The sequence below is a fragment of the Sturnus vulgaris genome, chromosome 12, assembly GCF_052056855.1.
Source record: "Sturnus vulgaris isolate bStuVul1 chromosome 12, bStuVul1.hap1, whole genome shotgun sequence".
NCBI classification, from domain to species: Eukaryota; Metazoa; Chordata; class Aves; order Passeriformes; family Sturnidae; genus Sturnus; species Sturnus vulgaris.
Genome location: NC_142254.1, coordinates 14968579 through 14986778, shown reverse-complemented (window position 1 = coordinate 14986778; position 18200 = coordinate 14968579). Strand labels below are relative to the sequence as shown.

At 51.0% G+C, this 18200-nt stretch overlaps 2 protein-coding genes across 3 annotated transcripts in view; one reads left to right on the top strand and one right to left on the bottom strand.

The window, feature by feature from the left end:
* LOC148222403 (monocyte chemotactic protein 1B-like) overlaps window positions 1-1284 on the bottom strand; it is a 4635-nt gene extending 3351 nt beyond the window's left edge. Inside the window, exons 1-2 of the mRNA XM_088172021.1 lie at window positions 1041-1284; window positions 316-421 (exon numbers count right to left, since the gene is read on the bottom strand). Coding sequence (XP_088028147.1) covers window positions 316-421; window positions 1041-1107 — 173 coding nt within the window. The 5' untranslated portion in view covers window positions 1108-1284. The remainder of the gene's footprint in view (window positions 1-315; window positions 422-1040) is intronic.
* On the top strand, window positions 5-18200 carry LOC148222402 (ran-binding protein 10-like). Of its 2 annotated transcripts, none has more exons than XM_088172015.1 (6): window positions 5-148; window positions 7079-7274; window positions 8446-8570; window positions 9326-9468; window positions 9954-10065; window positions 11247-18200. In XM_088172015.1, the coding sequence occupies exons 1-6, from the start codon at window positions 40-42 to the stop codon at window positions 11375-11377; spliced, it is 816 nt and encodes a 271-aa protein (XP_088028141.1). In that variant the 5' UTR covers window positions 5-39; the 3' UTR covers window positions 11378-18200. The 2 variants fall into 2 exon arrangements, with proteins under 2 accessions (XP_088028141.1, XP_088028140.1); XM_088172014.1 differs by having other exon boundaries at window positions 9323-9468.

The following is an 18200-nucleotide window of genomic DNA, read 5'->3' as shown; positions in this document are numbered from 1 at the left end:
GCAATGAGAAAGTGAGGAAAAAGAGTGAAAACATGAACCATGAGCCATTCCCTTCCTGTGCACTATTTCTCCCCTCCCTTTTTGCAGCCCCATCCTGGATTGAGGCTTGGAGCCATCTCCAGCAGCCTGTGCCCTCCCTGGACTGATGGTGAGTGTTTGAGTCTTCCCAGATCACTAGCATTAGCAGAAAACACTAAACCCCATTTTGCTTTCCTACCACAGCCCCCCCCCCGGCTGGGACTGAGCTGTCTGTGGGGCAGGATGGGATGGGGGAGCCAAAGATCTGGGATAGGAAGCAAACGCTGGGATACTCACACAACTGCAGGCTTGGGGCAGTCTTTGGATGTCTCGTAGTAGGTCTGAGGGTGTCGGATGCGTTTCTGTGCATATTTGAAGCAGCATTCCACGGGTGCAAAGTGGACTGTGGAGGGAAGGAGGGATGTTGTGAATTGTGAGCCAGACAATGGCACCACGGGGTTTGGAGCGCAGCATGGAGGCTCTGGGGCATCTCAGCAGCTCCCACAGCATCCTGTGACAGGGGTTTGTCACCCTTCACACAGCAAGCACAGGACTGGGACATGGACAGAGGTGGGGCAGGGGACAGCCTGGGACCTGCCACCTCCCAGCCCCAATTGCTGCAGCCCCCAGAGCACACGGTAAGGTCGGGGTGCTCAGTCTGGGGATGAGGTTTAGGGGCTTTCCAAGGCAGGGGCACAACTTACAGGGTGTTTTGGAAGGCTCCAAACAGCTGCATGTTCTCCCTCCCTCCAACCCCTTTCCCATCCAGCCGAGACCTGGGGAACAAGTGCCAGAGCCTCCTCCAAGCTCCTGCAGCCTCTCCCCAGGTCTGGCTTTGCTGGACCACCCAGCACCTTCTCCATCCCTCCCTGCATCCCGGGATGTGCTGCCCTGCCCTGCCCAGGGGGTTACTCCTTTGAGCAGCACCATTCCCACTCCCCCCGGCATTCCCTGCCCAAAGGGATGTCCCCAGTGGGGGCTCAGAGCCCTGAGCTGCAGCAGTGCTCCCTGAGGTTCCTTACCTGTGGCATGGTGCAGGGAGAAGGTGAGGAGCAGGCTGAGCAGCAGGACAGTCCTTGCAGGGAGCATGGTGGCTGTGGGGTGGCTCTTCCTCCGTGCTCTGTGCTGCCCTGCTCGCTGCCTGTGCCTGGGGCTCTCTCCACACCGTTATTTATCCTCTGCCTGCCTGCCCGCCCACTCAAGCTGCATTTCCAAAAATTCCAAACGTGTGCTAAGAAATCAGGGTGAAGGGGGTTTCTGTCGTTTATTTTTGGGACACATCCAGCGCTGGGTGGAAAGTTTCAAGGAGCAGTTGTGCATTGTGTGGCAGAGCCATGACGTGGCAAGGGAGCTTCCAGGAGACTTTGGTGGAATTGAAAGTAAATACAAACCATCTTCTCATGCAGGCAGAACATCAAGTGCAGTGCTTGTCTGTCTGTTTCTAAAGGGGACACAGCCCACAGTCCCTGAGCAGGGACAAGTCTCGGTGGGCTCAATTGCTTTGCCCAGTGCCAAAGGCCAGTGATGGAATTCCATCCAAACGGAGCTCCCAGACACCTTGGGGACACAGAGAGCACTGGGCCAGGCAGGAAAGCACGATGGGATGGGATGGAATGGAATGGAATGGAATGGAATGGAATGGAATGGAATGGAATGGGATATCAGGCAGAAGAAGCCATACGGGACCAATCCAGAAGGGACCCCAGAGCAGGGGGTGTCAGAGGTGCTTTTGGTGGGTTCAGCAGACTTTAGAGAAGGGGAAGAAATGGGGCAGGGGCAGTGGGGTGTCTGAGGAGGGTCTGGGTCTCAACACAAGGCTGAGCCCATGTGTTGCCTCTGCCTTCCACACCAGCACTGGGATAGAAATGAGAGTCAGGGGGATGGAGGCTTGTGGCCATCAGTGCACAGACAGGGCATTCCTGCAGGGAGATGGGACAGATCCTACACAGCCCCAGGAGAGTCATCCCAGGTGCCAGGGAGGAGGGGCAGGTGGCACAGATCCCAGGGAGCACTGCTGGACATCAGCCCAGCTTCCATGCAGGGATCTGCTCCCTGGGAAGGCAGATGCAGCTGTGTGTGAGGAATTGGTGAGGTCCTGCTGGAAACCCACAGAGGATGATGCTGGGTGGGAGCACAGGAGGGGACCTGGCTGTGGCTTGGGGGATGAGGCAATCTCAGAGGGGAAGAAAGATGGAAATAGGTTTCTTTGGAGATTATTTCATGTCTGCACGACTTCTCTGGAAGGAGAAAGGAGAAGGAAACAGATCCAATGTGCAGAAAATGCCGGTTTAGAAGAAATGGTCTGCAGGATGTGGGGTCTGCTGGCCTTGCATGGGGCAAGGTGGCCACGCAGAGAGCTGGGGACAGCCCCACTGGGCTCTAGTGCCACTGTCCCCAGGCAGGGCTCTGCAGGGAGAAAATGCCTGACACACAGAGCAGCCTGAGTCCTCTGCTGTGGACTTTGCAGCACCCCCAGGTTCTCCTGCCCTCCCTGTCCATGTCTCCAGAGCACAGACCCTTGGGGCCAGCAGCCACCAGGGTCACACCAGCTCCTGGGCACTGTTTAAAAGCACACAACTGCAATTAAGGGGATAACTGAGCTAATGACTTTTTCCAACCAGCATCTCCTGGCCCTGAACACCTTATGTGCCAGCCCCGAGCTCCCTTTTCAGCTTGGCTGAGGGCACACATTTGCTCCTCTTTTCCCTTAGGTATTCATTCCCCTCCAGAAGCATTAGTAGATGCCTCCACTATCTGTTCTTCATAGAGCAAATCAGTGCATGCTGGATGTTTAAAGGCCTGGAAAGACCCCACAAGGCTCTGGAGGATTGGGTTTCCCTCTGTGTTCCTGTCCCAGCAGTGCACCTTTGGGTTTGGCTTTACTGCTCTCCAGCCTCCTCTGCAGTGCCTGGGGCATTCCCTGCACCCTCCTGAGCCATCCCCACCAAGGCACAGCCTCTTCCCCAGGTGAGCAGCTCCTGGTGAGGCAAATGCAAAGGCAAGTGGAGAGAAGGGGGTACAGATTCTGCAGAGGATTTTATGGGTGTCCAAACCACCTGCAACCTCACTATAATTAATAATTGAATACAAATTTTCTGACTGAGGAAAACCCCTACTTTAGAAATTAAAATGGATAGGCATAGACAAAAAAAAATTTAAAAGCAAAGTAGAGGTGAGAAATATTCTGTGACTCATAAAATGCTTTGGGTTTTGAATGGATAATCACAAAATTTAATACTTTAGCAGAGAACATGAACTGTTTGCCCATGATAAATGTCGATTTCAGGCTGGACTTGCCCTGCCCCGAGGTCTGTGCTGTACCCGAGGCACAGCTGTCAGGAGAGGGCACCAAGTCCAAGCCAACAGGGTGACTCCATGGCCTGAGGACTCCTGAAGTGGAAAGGCAACAGTTTTGGAAGCTTCTGCAGCTGAAGCTTCTCCTGGTGCACCAGAGTTCTCCACCTTCTTGGTGCCTGTGACACCTCAGGTTCCAGACCTGCAGTGTGTCAGGGTCACCCCTCAGCTCTGGGTGGGTTTTGCCTCTGCTGTGAAAGCGTCCCTGGAGCTGCTGCAGCCAAAATCCCCTTCCCCAGGAGCTGTGAGTGCTGGCAGCAAGGCTCTCTGGGTGGCTGCTGCTCAGGGACTGGCTGAGCATCATCTGGGCCGATGGGGTTTTTTTTGGTAGGTTTCTTTTTTTTTCTTTGGTTCTCCTTTTTTTTCCCCTTTATTGAACTGTCATGGAGAAAGAGGAAATGGGGGGACATTCGGAGTTGCAGCATTTGTCTTCCCAGGTCACTGTTACACTTGAGGGAGCCCTGCTCTGCTCCCCATGGCTGAGCACCTGCCCACTGATGGGAAGGACAGAATGAATCCCTTATTTTGCTTTATTTATTAAATTGTCTTTAACTCACAGCTTTCCTCACTCTTGCCCTTCCAGTTCTGCTCCCTCTCCCAAATCCCTGGCAGGGATCACTGCTGAGCTCTCCTTGGCCCCTGGCAGGGGCAAAATTTCCAGGGCTGTATATGCAGGAATCCCTTGTGTGATTCAGCATCCCCTGTCTGTCCTGCCTGCCCAGGGAGCTGTGCAGAGAAACCTTCCCCTGCAGCCCAGCTCAGACACCACAGCTGGGCACACACGGCAGGCAGGCTGTGCTCCTCCACGGGACAGCAAATGGGACAGGCTGGAACTGATGGTTTTTAGTTTTGCACCTAAAAACCCTCAGAGGAGGCCCCAGCCCCTTTTGAGTCCCCTTGCAGTCCCATCCATCCCCCTCCCCTCCTGCCCCAGTGAGACCCAGTGGGAAGAGCCACCATCCAGCCCACAGCTGTGGGGCTGAGAGAACAAAGGACACCACTCTCCAATACCACATGAAGTAACCTTTATTTTGTGGCTGTGATCAGCAGGCAGGTGCTGGCGGGGCCAGCAGCATTCCAGGAGCTGGTGCCCAGCTGTGGAGGCAGTGCAGGGCTCTGGGGAGTCAGTGCCCTCTCCCAGCAGCTGGGACATCCACAATCCTTCCTGGGAGTTTACAGGGACTGTGACCTTCCTTCCCACCAGGATGTTGGGTAGCCTGAACCAGGCACCAAGTCATTTCTTTTTTTGAAGCTCTGTAATTGCTCTCTTCACCCACTTCTCCTCGGGGTTTGTACAGATCTTGGCTTCTCTCTTGGTCTCAAACCTGCCAAGGGTAAAGATGAAGCTTTGTGAGGAATGACAGCTGTGATTCCATTTGTGCCCACACCATCCTCCCTCCCCTGCACTCTTTCTCCTTTCCCTTTGTCCCTGTGTGCTGCCCTGGGTTCTGGGTGTCCTACAAGCAGCTCATCCTGCAGCCCAGCCCCTCTGGAGCCCGTGCAGAGCCATCAGGAGCTGGGATGGCCTCGCAGAAGTGCCCAGACAGTCACATCCTCCCCTCTGAATGCTGGAAGATCACGGAGGTTACACAGACCTGTCCCTGTCCTGTCCCCAGATGGAACAAATTAACTGAACCCAGGCAGCCCAGGAGACAGCACAGCCTAGGGAAATTGCCAGGACTTACACAATTGCTGGGGAATAACATTCCCTGGGAGTTGAGTAGAAGCCCAGGAGGTTGACCAGGCAGAGAGCGCACCTCTCATATTCAAAGCAGCACTCGGATGGAGAGTAAGGGCCTGGAGAACACAGAGAGGGATGGTGAGTGCTGGCTCTGGAAGGCAGCAGAACCTTCACCCAGGACAAGGCTGATGAACACAACACCCCCCAAGCTCTGCAAATGCTGCCATGAGGAGCCCCAGGTGCTCTCCTCCTCCCTGGCCAGGGCAGAAGGATGCTCCAGGTTATCACCCAGCCTGCAGCAGGAGCAGTCTCCATCCTCCCCTGCACCCCAGGGTGTGCTGCTCTGCCCTGGCCAGGAGTTGCTCCTCCTGCCAGCAGCACCATCCCTGCTCCACACTGGGGTTTCCTTCCTAACCATCCCGATGGGACAACCCCGAGTCCCAAGCGGCAGCAGTGGCCCAGGAGATGTTCTACCTGTTCTGGAGCATGGGGAGAGGCTGAGGAGCACCACGAGCAGCAGGACTGTCCTTGCAGTGAGCATGGTGGCTCTGGGAGGGCTCTTCCTTGTAGGATGCTGCTCTGCCTCTTTGGGGGAGCCCAACTCTGAGCTCAGGCAAGGAGGTGCTGCAATTTATGCTCTCTACTCCTCCACAGTTATCCCTTTTCTAAAGAATTTGAATCAAATCCAAAAAAAAGTCTTCGTTGCCCATGGGGATTTCCATGTCACATGGGATCATCAAAATTGCAGACAGACAATACCTGGAAAGACAAAATAAATTGTGTCAGCTTCTGTGCTCACCCACACAGGGAAAACCACTGCTCACAGCCATCTGAGTGTGTTTTGGGTTGGTATTCCCACTGCTGCATGTGACAAACTGTGGACAGGCAAATATTTAAGGAAAACACAATTACTTGAATACTTCCAAGCTGTCACTCACCTTTCCAAGCTAGTATCTTTGTTTTCCTCTGCTGTGTTGTGAGAAGCTCTGGGGGTGTTTCATTGACTAGATAGGCAGAATGATCCCATCAGTCCATAAAAGCTCTTGGTAATACCCATGTTTACATCTGTAACTGCAGTGCAAGGCAGCATTTATATATATTTATCTCTACACATGGAAATCACCTTCCACAGTTCTCTGTCAGACCTTGTTCTTTCAAAAGAGTGGTAATTTCATCAGAGCATATTTCAGAGATGAAGCAGAACTGTTGTGAAGAGGTTATTCTGTCTTTGTTTTAAAAACACACAAAACAACCCATTTGAATCTTTGTGTTGCTGTGATAGAAAATAAAAATGTATCTCCTGCTATGAACACAATTGTGGGATCAGCTGATCAATTTGGATATATCACCATCACTTCTGGAGAGCAGGTATGCCAGGTCACATCATTTAGCCAAGGTCCTGTGATCATTATTGGCTGCCAAGGGAAGAATGTATGAAGACAACAAGCCCGTAATGAGGTTCTTCCAAAATATTTTAGTCACTGTCAATTCTGAGTCCATGTAAAACTTGTGGTAATGAATAAACATTTGTGTCTTGTGTCAGTGTGTTCTGCAGCTTTTGTGGAGGAGCAGGTGAAATTTCAAGCCTGACTCTCAGTGGTTTCTGCTCTCCTGAACAAGGAAGGTTAGCTTGTGCTCATTAAGAGGGTTGCTGTTATTTGCTGAGTGTTCTGTGAATCACGAACATCCCTAACTGTAGATAGGTTGTGGAAAGCCTGGGCAGTTCTGCTTTCAACAGTAATTTCTGTACTTGTGAAATATTTCTGTGTGTTTTCAGTCTCTAATTTACAGCCCATTTTTAGAACTTCATGGAGCTCAGATGTTGCTGGTGAGCAGTGGGGTTCCTTTCATATTAATTTGTGTCTTCCCTAAACCCCATTGAATTTAAGAATGATGAAACATAATTTAAGATCTGCAGTCTTATTTTGCTTTCTTTCTTTGGGGCCTGCTGTCTTGCTAAATCGTTGGCTTCACAACAGTGACATTGTCAGTCTGGTCTCATTTTTCTTTCTTCTTGGCTTTCAGGAGCAGATAGTCCAACCTGTAGCAATGGAGTCATGTCCACAAAAAGCAAACAGAGTCACAGTAAATACCCAGCACTGAGTTCATCATCTTCATCTTCCTCCTCCTCTTCCCCTTCATCTGTGAACTACTCTGAGTCCAATTCTACAGATTCTACCAAATCTCAGCAGCACAGTAGTACGAGTAATCAAGAAACCAGGTATTGTTTTTCCTCTGGAGACACCTGAGGGGGAGTGGGAGGTGGGAAACGTCTCACTCTGCTCTCTAAGGAGCCAGAAGGGCATCTGTTTGCCCAGAAGCTTTCCCAGTCAGCCTGGTGGTGTTTCTGCTGCCTCAGCCAGGCACTTGTTCCTGCTGAGCAGCCTTCCTGCCCTGTACTGGGTGAGGCAGCAGCTCAGGCCAATACTGGCTTGCTGTATTGCCCTCTTGTGTAATTTCCTTGGGCTGTTGCCCTGTTCGTTCCAGGTGTGCCTCTGAGCCAGCAGTAATTTGTTCCATGCTGTGACAGCAGGTCAGGCTGAGTCTCCCTTGTGCAAGAAGCCACAGGTGGTGGCAGCAGTTCAGTGCAGCCACTGCTGCCTTTTCTGGAGTGTGGAGCAGAGTGAGCTGTGGTGAAAACTGAGCTTCCTTTGGGCTCACTCTCCACACTGCTGTTGCAGGGCTGTTTGAGGCCTCAGTGGAGCAGAGGGTGTCATTGTGATTAAAATAATCTCTTGCTAATTGCAGCTGGCACTCATTCTTCAAGTGCAGTGCTGAGCACGGCTTGCAGGGCAGTTCGCAGGCTCAGTTGTGACCTCTGGAGGGCCACCTAGCCTGTAACTGAGTGAGAAACACTTGTTCAGACTCAATTTACCAGAATCATTTAATGATACTGGATTTGTCATTATTTTTTTTTTTTAAATGTAGAGCCTAAGTTCCAATAAGATCTTCTCGTATTTTCAGTTAATCATAGTTAATCAGCAGTATCAGTCAGCCTGCTGTCTTGGACATTTAAGTGTTCAGTAGTGCACTGTTTGCAAGGAGTGAGGATGTATCATAGCCAAGTTCTCCCTCCTGTGCAGTCTTTGAGTGTGTTATCTGTTACCTGACTGTTCACTATCTCAAGGATCAGCACTTCCTGAAGGGAAAATGCAAAATATTCTGCACCTGGAATTATGACAGGCATTCAGGGAGCAGAACTTTGTTTCATAAATTGTCTTCAGAAGCCTGCAACAATTTTTGCTGCACTAACTTGGACCATCTGGCTCCCTGTAGTCGAACTGGCACCTTTTCTGGTGTGCTGGCCATTGCTGGGCACTGTTTGGCACATAAGCTCTTCATTTCTTCCCTGAATTTAGACATCTGACCTTTCTTCCCTCCCTTCACCTCAGTGACAGCGAGATGGAAATGGAGGCTGAGCATTACCCCAACGGAGTGCTGGAAAATTCATCCACCAGGATAATGAATGGCACCTACAAACACGAAGAGATCCTGCAGACAGATGAGTCCAGCATGGGTAGGTCCTCAGAGGCTGGAGGGGTAAGGGGAAATAGGAGCTGGTGTCAGGAGTTAAAACTGTGATTGGATTGTGGGGAAAAAGCATGTGCTTTGGGCTGCTTTCCCCACCCAGTGTATGAAGTGCCTGCTTCATGGGGAAAATTAATCTGTCCTGAAACTCAAACTAGGACTGGCTTTTCATAGACTTACAGACTGGTCATATTTTGGAGCAGGGAAAGCAATAGGAGTCAAAGGTTTGTTCCATGCTGATCATGAAACTGAGCTCAGAGCAGACCTGTCAGAAATGCCTGCTGGGGAGCTGAGACTGAAACTGATGGATCCAGTTATAATTGGATATATATTTAATGGCTCTTGTGGCCACTACTACTGGGAAGCTGGTGTGTGGGTATCTCTGACTGAAAGTTTTCTGAGTCTAGGATTTGTTAGACCAGAGGTTTCTGGGTTATATTTATTGTGTTACACACATGAAAGGGTGACAGATTGGAGTTGCAAGCTCCCAGGATTTTATCAGGATTTCTAGGTAGTCCTCAGGCAATAAACAGAGCTCAAATCTTCCCTGTATCTATGGGCACTACAACAAACTCACTACTGGCTGTTGTAGGGCAGGGATCACAGAAAGCTTCCACTGGGATAAACTTAGGACAGGAAGCAGCTTCCTGTTCCAGAAGGGAGTCTGTGGATATCCTGACACACAGTGGGCACTGGTGGGGAATGCAAGATGATTGTTCCTTCTCCGCTGCTTCTCCTTAGAAGACAGCTGCCCCCAGAGGCAGCTCTGTGGAGGGAACCACGCTGCCACAGAGAGAATGATCCAGTTTGGACGGGAGCTGCAGATCCTGAGCGAGCAACTTTGCAGAGAGTATGGGAAGAACACCATGCACAAAAAGATGCTTCAGGTAAGCCTGGGCCTCGTGCTGCATTGCAGCAGTTCTCTGGGTCAGGTCTGGGGTTGTGGGTTCCCTTGTAGACACCTGGGTAGCCCCCACTTCTGCACCTGCTGAGCAAGAAGGGTCCTGCGTGGGGATCAGAGATCAAAACACGAATGCAGAACATCCACACCCAATTCTCAGCACAAGAGAGAAGAAATACAGCTCCTGCCTAGCTTCCTGGAGCAAGTGCATGCTCTTCTTCTCTGCAGGTGACACTCTACCTGCCTTCCTGTGCTGGCTTCCCTGCCAGGTGGAGGGGACACCCTCTTTAACCTTCTATCTTGATGGGCCACTGTAGTCCCTTGCTGCCAAGAAGAAAAGGGCCATTTCTTTTCAGGAGGTAGGCACCTGTCACTGTGGTGATTGCAGGAGGTGCCCCAGCTGGACTTGGTGCTTTTCCTGTGTGTTTGCAGCCCTGCCTGGTCTCACTGTGCCTTTCTGTTCTCTCTCAGGATGCCTTTAGCTTGTTAGCTTACTCAGACCCTTGGAACTGCCCTGTCGGCCAACAGCTGGACCCAATCCAGAGGGAACCTGTGTGTGCTGCTCTCAATAGTGCTATTTTGGGTAAGATCTGGTTCCTGTGGGAGTGTTTCACCTGCTCCCAAGGGCTGTCCTGTGGCAGGCAAGCCTGTGAGTGTTAGGGAAAGTTCAGAAATAGTTGTGTTTAGCTTTTGTCTTTCTTTCTGTTGCTGGGGACTGTCAGGGCAGTAATACAGGAAGGAGGGTAGGAGGGAATTCTGCAGAGAACAGATCCCCTGATACATTCCCATTTTGACTCCCTTCCTTGCATCTTCCTCAATGCTGCTCCCAAGGATGTGCCTCAGGATTTTCCTCTCCTGCTTACTGAAGAAACCAAGATCTCTTTGATAGATTTCCCACCCCTCTCCCTTCATGCTCTGAACCCGCCTGAATAATTTTGTGGACTTTACCACATTTGTATGGATTAGCAGAGTTCAGCCCTGGTATCATCCTGTTTTTTAGGAGAGAATGCACAGTCTGTCTCACTGTGCCCAGGCAGATTTCCTATAGGGTCCGTGCATCTCACACTGAATGTTCCAGAAGGAGTTTTAGACCTTGCCTTCTGGGGAAAGGAACAACTTGATAGACACACCCATGAGGGCTCGTGTTCTGCCTGAGCATGTTTTGGGAAGGACAGTCCCTTCCCCTGACAGCAGCTGTTTGTCCAGTGCTTGAGGAGCATGGACAAGTTGCTGAGGGCAGGCACCAGGGAGATGTGATGTCTGGACATGCTTCATCACACAGGTTACCAGACACCTTGTCTAGCTGAGCTGAGGGCTCCCTCAGAAATCATGCCACTGTAGAGACGTGGTGATGAGGGAGTGAGTTCATCCAGGGCTTGGGCTGCTGGGCAGCCTTGCACAAGTGGGAGAAATGGAGACGCTGCCTCCCACCTGGGACCAGATTCTCCTGCCTTTTTTTATTCCTCCATGCTTTGATATCTCACGTTTTAAGGGTTTTCTGGCAACAGCATCAGCAGTAGCTTTGTTGCCTTTTTGTTGCTCTGTCCAGCACAGCAGCATTCTCTCAAAAGCTCTGCTGAGCTGTGGGATGTGTCATGGGTGGTGGGGTGTAGCACAGAGCTGGCAGTATTTGGGAGCAGCTTCCTTCCAGAGCCAGCACCTTCTGCCAGGGATCTGGGTTTGGGACAGAGAGAGGCCTGAGCACAGGTGAGCCAGCAGCAGCCTGAACATCCCTTCTGAACAGCTCTTTGTTTGCCCCCACAGAATCTCAGAACCTGCCAAAGCAGCCCCCGCTGATGCTGGCCCTGGGCCAGGCCTCGGAGTGTCTGCGGCTCATGGCTCGCGTGGGGCTGGGCTCCTGCTCCTTTGCCAGAGTAGACGATTATTTGCACTGACACCCGAGCGGGACGGAGCTGCCGTCGTGGAGTGCTGCCCTTCACCCTCTGCTGCTGCCACTCTGCACCACCACCTCGTTGGATAGCCTGAGCTCCCTGCCACCGACACCCCCGTAGCACACACACACTGCCCGTGCAAGGACTGAGTGAGTCCCTCACTGTGTGGCTGTTCCTGCCCCCAGGAAGAACTGGCAGATCTGACCCATCTCCCTGCCTTTGCTGCGGCTCCAGCGGCACTCAGTATTTCGCTGGTTATTCTAATGTAGCCTTCTGATGTAGGGATTTTTCTCTTTTGTTTTGATTTTGAGTTGTTTCTCATGGTTCCACCAGTATTTTATCTGGAGAGTTTTGCTGAGCTGGTTTATGCTGATTTACTGAGGAAGCTCATCAAGTTGGTTACAGCTTGTTCTTTTCTTCCCTTCTCCCTCCATCGTGCACATACAGCATCATCCGTGCTAGTAATCCGAACTCTTCTCACAGTGGCAGTTCAGAGGGATTTTTTTTTTTATTTTATTTGAATCATGTTTATTAAAAAGGTCTCTTCCACCTCCACAAAGTCACTGATGTATTTATTGCCCACAGACTCGGTGCCAGCCACACACACCATACCACCCCTCAGGAGGCCGGGTGAGGTAGGTCCTGTCACACACCAATGATGGGAATTGGAGGAGCCTGGTTCTTCATGGTGCCTCTCTTCAGAGCCCAAGGCTCTCAATCTTGGCTTTGTGAGTGGGAAGAGTAGAAGATTGACATTGCCTGCATTGGTGATTGTGCTGTAGAAGCATCTCACAGCCCTGAGAAAGAGTTAAATCCAGCTCTCTGAACAGCTGGGGGGACAGGACTGATGAATATGAAGTCATCTGCCACTGTATGGGTAGAACCAGGTCATGTGAGTTGGCCAGAAACATCCGTGGGTGATGCCCTGGTGGGCTGACAATTTTTAATTAAATAACAAATCCTCCTTTTTCTCCATGGAGGAGGGCTCTGCCACTAACTCAGTAATAACAGTATTTCCTGCCCTCTCCCATCCCTGCAACACTGATCTAAGTGAGCACTTCTAAATTTTGGAAGTGTCTGGAGAAACCTGGGCTGAGCTGTGCTTGTCCTTGCAGGTGGGACAAGCTGAGGTCAGGTTGGGGTCAGTACCAGCTCTGTCAGGCCTGAGCCATTCAGAAGGGAGCAGCAGTGTTTCTTTAGGAATTATTAAGATAATTATCAAAGTTTCAGGCCCAAAAGAGACCAACAAGGATCTGTGGGTGAGTAACCTCTGAGTAAAATGGACTAATTTGTCCATGCTATGTGCCAGGCCCAGGGACCTGAGTGCTACCAAGCATTCAGACCACCTGTGGGTGTTTTTGAGCATGTTCTGTTACCTGGCCAGGCTGCCTGGCAGCACTGTGTGCTTTACATCCTCTGCTGTACCCTTAGGAGATGACAGGTTCAGCCTGGCTGCATGGGAGGAGTTGGAATTCTGCACCAAATTAATTGTAGGTCAGTAGCTCTGGGGAGGACCCAAGGGAGCTCAAACCAAACATGAATTTTACTGCTGTTCACGAATTTTTTGTTTTGGAAGGTCAGTGAATGATGAAGAGGTTTTGTTGAGGTTTGTCCTTAAAATGGAGGTTAGCCTGTGCCAGGGCTTCAAGCACTAAGAGAGTTTGTATGCCACTGAGAAGGAAAGTAGCAGCAGCCCAAAGCTTTAAGGATTTTCTGAGTTTGCAGGCTGGATTTGTAGCTGAAATCAAGGCAGAGCAGGGGGCAGGTGCCAGGGCACACTGTGCCAGTGAATGTGCAGATGGTGTTGGAGGTGGTTGGGAACATTATCCCTGCCTTTTGGTGAAGGTGTGCAGTGTGTAGGGGCAGTGCTAGAGCTGTGGTGGACTAAGAGAGCAGGAGGTTTAGGGCTGAAGATGATTTTATCAGATCACTGTACCACTGCTAAAAGCAGAGGGAGCTCTACCACAGCCTTTCTTCCAGGGAGACAGAGGCAGAGCTGCACCAAGCAGAATTGAACTTGCCAGTCTGGGGCTTCTCTTCCAGCTCTGGGGAACAGCTCATGTGCCTGAAGCTCATCTGTTGATTTTCAACTGTGCTGTCGGATCCCAGCCCAGCCTGCTGTCCTTGCCTTGCTGCAAGTGCAGAGATAACTCCATGGGCAGGTTTCCTTCCCAAAGCCTCTGGTCCCAGATGTGCCAAGGCAGCATGTGAACTCTGCCTGCTGGGATTCTCCTGCAGGCTTTCCATTCCTTAGAGCCAGGCTGACAGCACACAGCTGGGCTGATTCTGGGTACTGAGGCTGAAATAATCCAGGACCCTGCTTTTCCTTTCCTGTTTGGCAGCTTCTTCTGCTGTTGGTCACCATTTTGCAGCAGTCTGGCTGCACTCAGACCTCTCTCTCGTCTTTGTAGCAGCACCATCTTTATCTCTTTCTGAGATTTTTTTTGGTTCCTTCTCTTTGTGGTTTCTTTAAGCCAAGTCTCTTCATCTTGTGTCATATTAATGCCCCATTTGATCTCTCAGCAAAGCTTTGCTGACTGTTCTAGCATGCCTTTTTTATTTTGGTTTCACTACAAAAAAAACCCAAGAAATGTTCCTAGATATCTGGTTATTTTGGTGCCAAGAAATGTGTGGTGGAAGTTACTTTGTTTGTTTTTTTTATTTACTTCAAGTGTTCTGGTAATTTCACCAGTGGTTTCTGCTTCTTGTACTCAGATTCTGACTAATGTGGCCATGACTCAGGATGGGGAAGATAAGTGTGTGGTGTGTGGTGGGATGTCAGCCTCAACCTACCCTTGATTCCTAGATGGGATTTCTGATGTGGTTTTCTCAGGTTGTATTTCAAAGCCTCTTGCCTTTGTATCTCCCTGGTGGCTTTTGATGGTTCATGTTAGCTGAAATTTGGATTATTGCAGCAGTTTTTTAAAATAGAGCTAAAGTGAAATGGGGTCTGTAACACTGAATATGGCTGTACACCTAACCAGAGGCTGCATGGCAATTCAGAAGTTAGTTTTATAAAAACAATTTGAGTTTTGTTATTCCAAGTGCCTCAAGTAACTTAGTCACTGCTCCCAAGAGTCCTTTCAGTGAAACCATGTAAATGACAGTGGAGCCTGTAGGAGAATCTGCTGGTTTCCCATTTCTGGTGAGGGGACAAGGACTCAGCTGATGGCACTGGATGTAGGACTTCCATCCTGTGTGGTTGACTCATGGGTTCTCTGCTGGGCTGGCTTCACATGCTGGGAGAAGGTGTTGCAGAGCTCAGCTGGACCCTGCACGAGCAGCATTCCCCAGTGCCAGGAGAGGCTCTCCAGCTGCCTGTCCTTCCCAGGACCTGGGAAATGCCACTGCTGGGACAACTGAACCAGCTCTGCTGTAGCTGCACACTCACAGGGTCTCAGCTGTCCCCTGATCTGTCCAGAGGCACCATCAAAGAGCTGTGATCTAGAGAGCAGCAAATACCCTCCAGCTCTGTGCTCTGGACACCCCACCCTCCTTCCTGACACTTGGCACTGCAGCAAAGGCCTTGCAGAAGGAAAACATTTCACAGGGACCTGGTGGAACCTGATTTCAGGCCTGCACATCCTGGCCTTTGGGTTTGAGTCCAATGCCCTGCCTGTTAAGTGGCCTTTTGAGAGGAGCATTTTGGGAACTCCAGACCTGGAGCCTTGGTTAAAGTGTCCTTCAGGGGTTGAATTAGCTGAATTACATCACCAGGCTTCTCTCCCCATGGACAAGGTTCATGGTGCCCCCACAAGCTGAGAGTGAGAGCATCAAGAATACACTGGGAGAACTTTGCAGTGAGATGCACTGGAGTAGCTGGGATAAGTGTTTCTTGGAGGGGTATCCCCCCCATACACCTAGTACTCCAGCCTGTGACCATCTTAGTGGCTCTGCTGGGTGGATTCCAGTTTGTGGATATCTCTCCTGTACCAGGGGAGCCAAATCTTGTTCCTCTTGTTCCTCTTGGAACCATCTTGTTCCAGATGATTCTTTTTGCTGCTCCATGAGCCTACCCTAGCAAGTATTTATCAAAGCTATTTCGAAACTTACAGGGTTGAGAGACCTCTCAGTCAGACTCTCCTGTGAGCAAGTCTATTTCCTGTGCATCCTTGAGTGTGCTCTCAGAGCCAGCTGGTTTTGGGAAAGCTTTTTACTGCTACCAGCAACCCTTTCTTGCTTCTCTCTCTCACAATCCCAGTATTCTCCCAACTCCATGAGCACAGTGGTATCTGCAGTGCTGGGTGCTGTGGGAGCTGCTCCAAGGCCAGGGCCAGCTCTGTGGCTCATGTCTGTCAAGTATAGCTGTGGCCACTCCAGCTGCCCTTCCTGACTCCTTCTTCCCTGCTGGCATGAAGGGGCAGGTCCACATGTGACAGTCCCTTTTTGCCACCACACAGCATCCTGTCAGCCTGCAGCTGGGCTGGCCTCAGCACTTCAGCTCTTCTTGTGTGGGTCCAGCAGAACAGGGAGGGATTCCCAGTGAGGGACTGGTCAATACACAGCATCCAGCCCTTTAGGGGAGCTTGTCCAGTGGATGCTCTCCCTCAGCCCCATGTGAAGCAAAGCTGGAGCTTGTTGCCTTGGGATGTGTGAAAGGTGTGTGCTGAAAGATGGGTGATACAAACCTGTTTCTATTTCAACATCCTGGTGTGCTGCTGCCCACTGGCTTTGGGCACTGGGAGGTGCAGCTGTGGCTGGCATGGAGAATGAGCCCCTCTGGGAATATCATTCCTCATGGTTACCCATATCTGGGATCTTCCCATATCCTTCCTTCTCGTTTTTCACAGTAACATCTCAATCTGTCCTCAAGCTGTGTCCTTGTTTTTCACGTTTTATTAAGGCATCTTTACCATTCTTTAAATAGCTTTGTTCTTGAGGCTGCCTTGAAAAACTGGAGCAATCAGAGCTGCTGTAACTAGTTCTGGGGATTGAATGTATCATTTTCCACCTTGGGTATCAGGGATGATGAACCATCTCCTCCTTCAGCCGAACAAAGCAGGCTGGATTGCAGCTGTGCTTTGGTACCTGTCTGTGCTAATACCTACCACGTGTTGCTCAGACACATTTCAGAGTTCTGCTGTCGTGGGGTTGATAGACAAGGTGACCTGTGGCAGTGAGGCTGTAGGGCAGTGTGTCAGTGCCATGAAGCTGTGTGGTGCACTACATGGGATCAGGAACTTCCCATAAAGAAGCAGTGCAGACTTGAGCTGTGCTGTGGCAGCAGGTGGAGAGAGAGGTCCCTGGTGCTCCAGTCCTGGGTGCAGTGAGGCCCCGTTGAGCTGGTCACAGCCTGGGAGAAGAAAAAAGGGGCCCTGGTCCACCCAGGATTCCCCTTTGCAGAAGGAGCATTTTCCTTCCAGCCCTGCTGGTGTGAGAGCAGCCTCAGTGGTGGGGCAGGGAGAGAGCAGATCTCTTGTAGAGAGCAAGTGTTGGGTCTCCAGCTGTACAAGGTGTTTCTGCAGAAGGACTTGGTGAGGACATGCCAGGGGACATGATGGGTGCTGCTGGGACCCGTCTGCCCCAGTGGGATGAGTGATGGAGGGAGCTGCAATCCAGCAGTTCTTGGTCAGAGCCAGAGCTGGCTGAGCCTTGTCCCATCTGCTGTGTAGGGGCAGAGAGCTGGAGGAAGTGTTGCTGGGGCTGTGTGAGGGGAGCTACAGCAGATTTGGGAGGAAAAGGGAGGAGTTGAGAGCCTGGAGGCCTTTTCCATAGACAGCACTATCTGCTCTTTACCATTCTTCCCTGTAACAAGAGGTGGCAGGTGATGGAGGAGTGTACCTGACACGTCTGTCCCTCTCCCCACATCTCAGACCAGAGCTCAGAGCCTGCAGCTTGAGCTGGAGCAGTGCCTGGCAAGCCAGGGCATCATCCAGGCTTGAGGATCACACATCCTGCCAGCTCTTTTATTTTCAGGAGGGAAGCTTAACTCTCCTGCTCACAGCAAACTCCCAAGTCCCATGTGGAATTTACACTCATGTCACCACTGAAACATTCCTGGAGGCCATGCAAACCTCTGCTGCTTGCTGAAAGTCCCATGGCCAGGCAGACACCTTCTCTCTGGTCACTCCACTTGAGTCCAGGCCTGTGCTTGGACGTTTTTGCTCGGGAGAACTTTAGCTGCATCCTTCCTCCAGAAGGGAGCACACAAGGAGTTTTGTATGCTGGGCTTCTCACAGGCTTAGACTTGGAGAAAGGAGAAGCAGCAGCAGCTCTGGGGATTATCCAGATTTTAAAGAAAATTTCAAAACCACATGTATGGTGACTTCCAGACCAAGGACTGCACCGGCGTTGGATTGGGATCGTGTGTGTCAGTCCCGCCTGTGCAGCCGGGGAGGCAGGAGGAGGCTGCAGCCCCTGAAGCTCTCACACTCAGCAGTGCAAGCCCCAGGACCTGCCCAGCACGCAGTGAACTCTTCTCTCCTGCTGGTTGCTCAAAACTCAGGTATGAAATGCTCAGCTGGAGCTTGGGGTGCGAGGTGTCCGCAGGTTTCCTGGCAGCCCTGGAGGAGCGGCCGCCGCTGGGCACAGCTCCCTGTGCCACTGCAGGCTTCTCATCGCCTTCAGGAGGGAGTTTCAGCTCTTGGGTACAACATTGGCTACGTGGACATTACACGAACTGTGCACATTGGTTCAGTCTACGCTTAGTATTTGTGAATTAAGTTATCTGATGCTTCGCATGAAAACTTCAAAAAAGGGGCTCGGGGGGGTGGATTTTAACTGAGAAAAAGCCTATGAAAATATACTGGAAATATGGTAAAGAAATCGACATTCTGCTGTATATTGACAGAATTATTTTTATTAAAATACACATCCATGTGCAAGA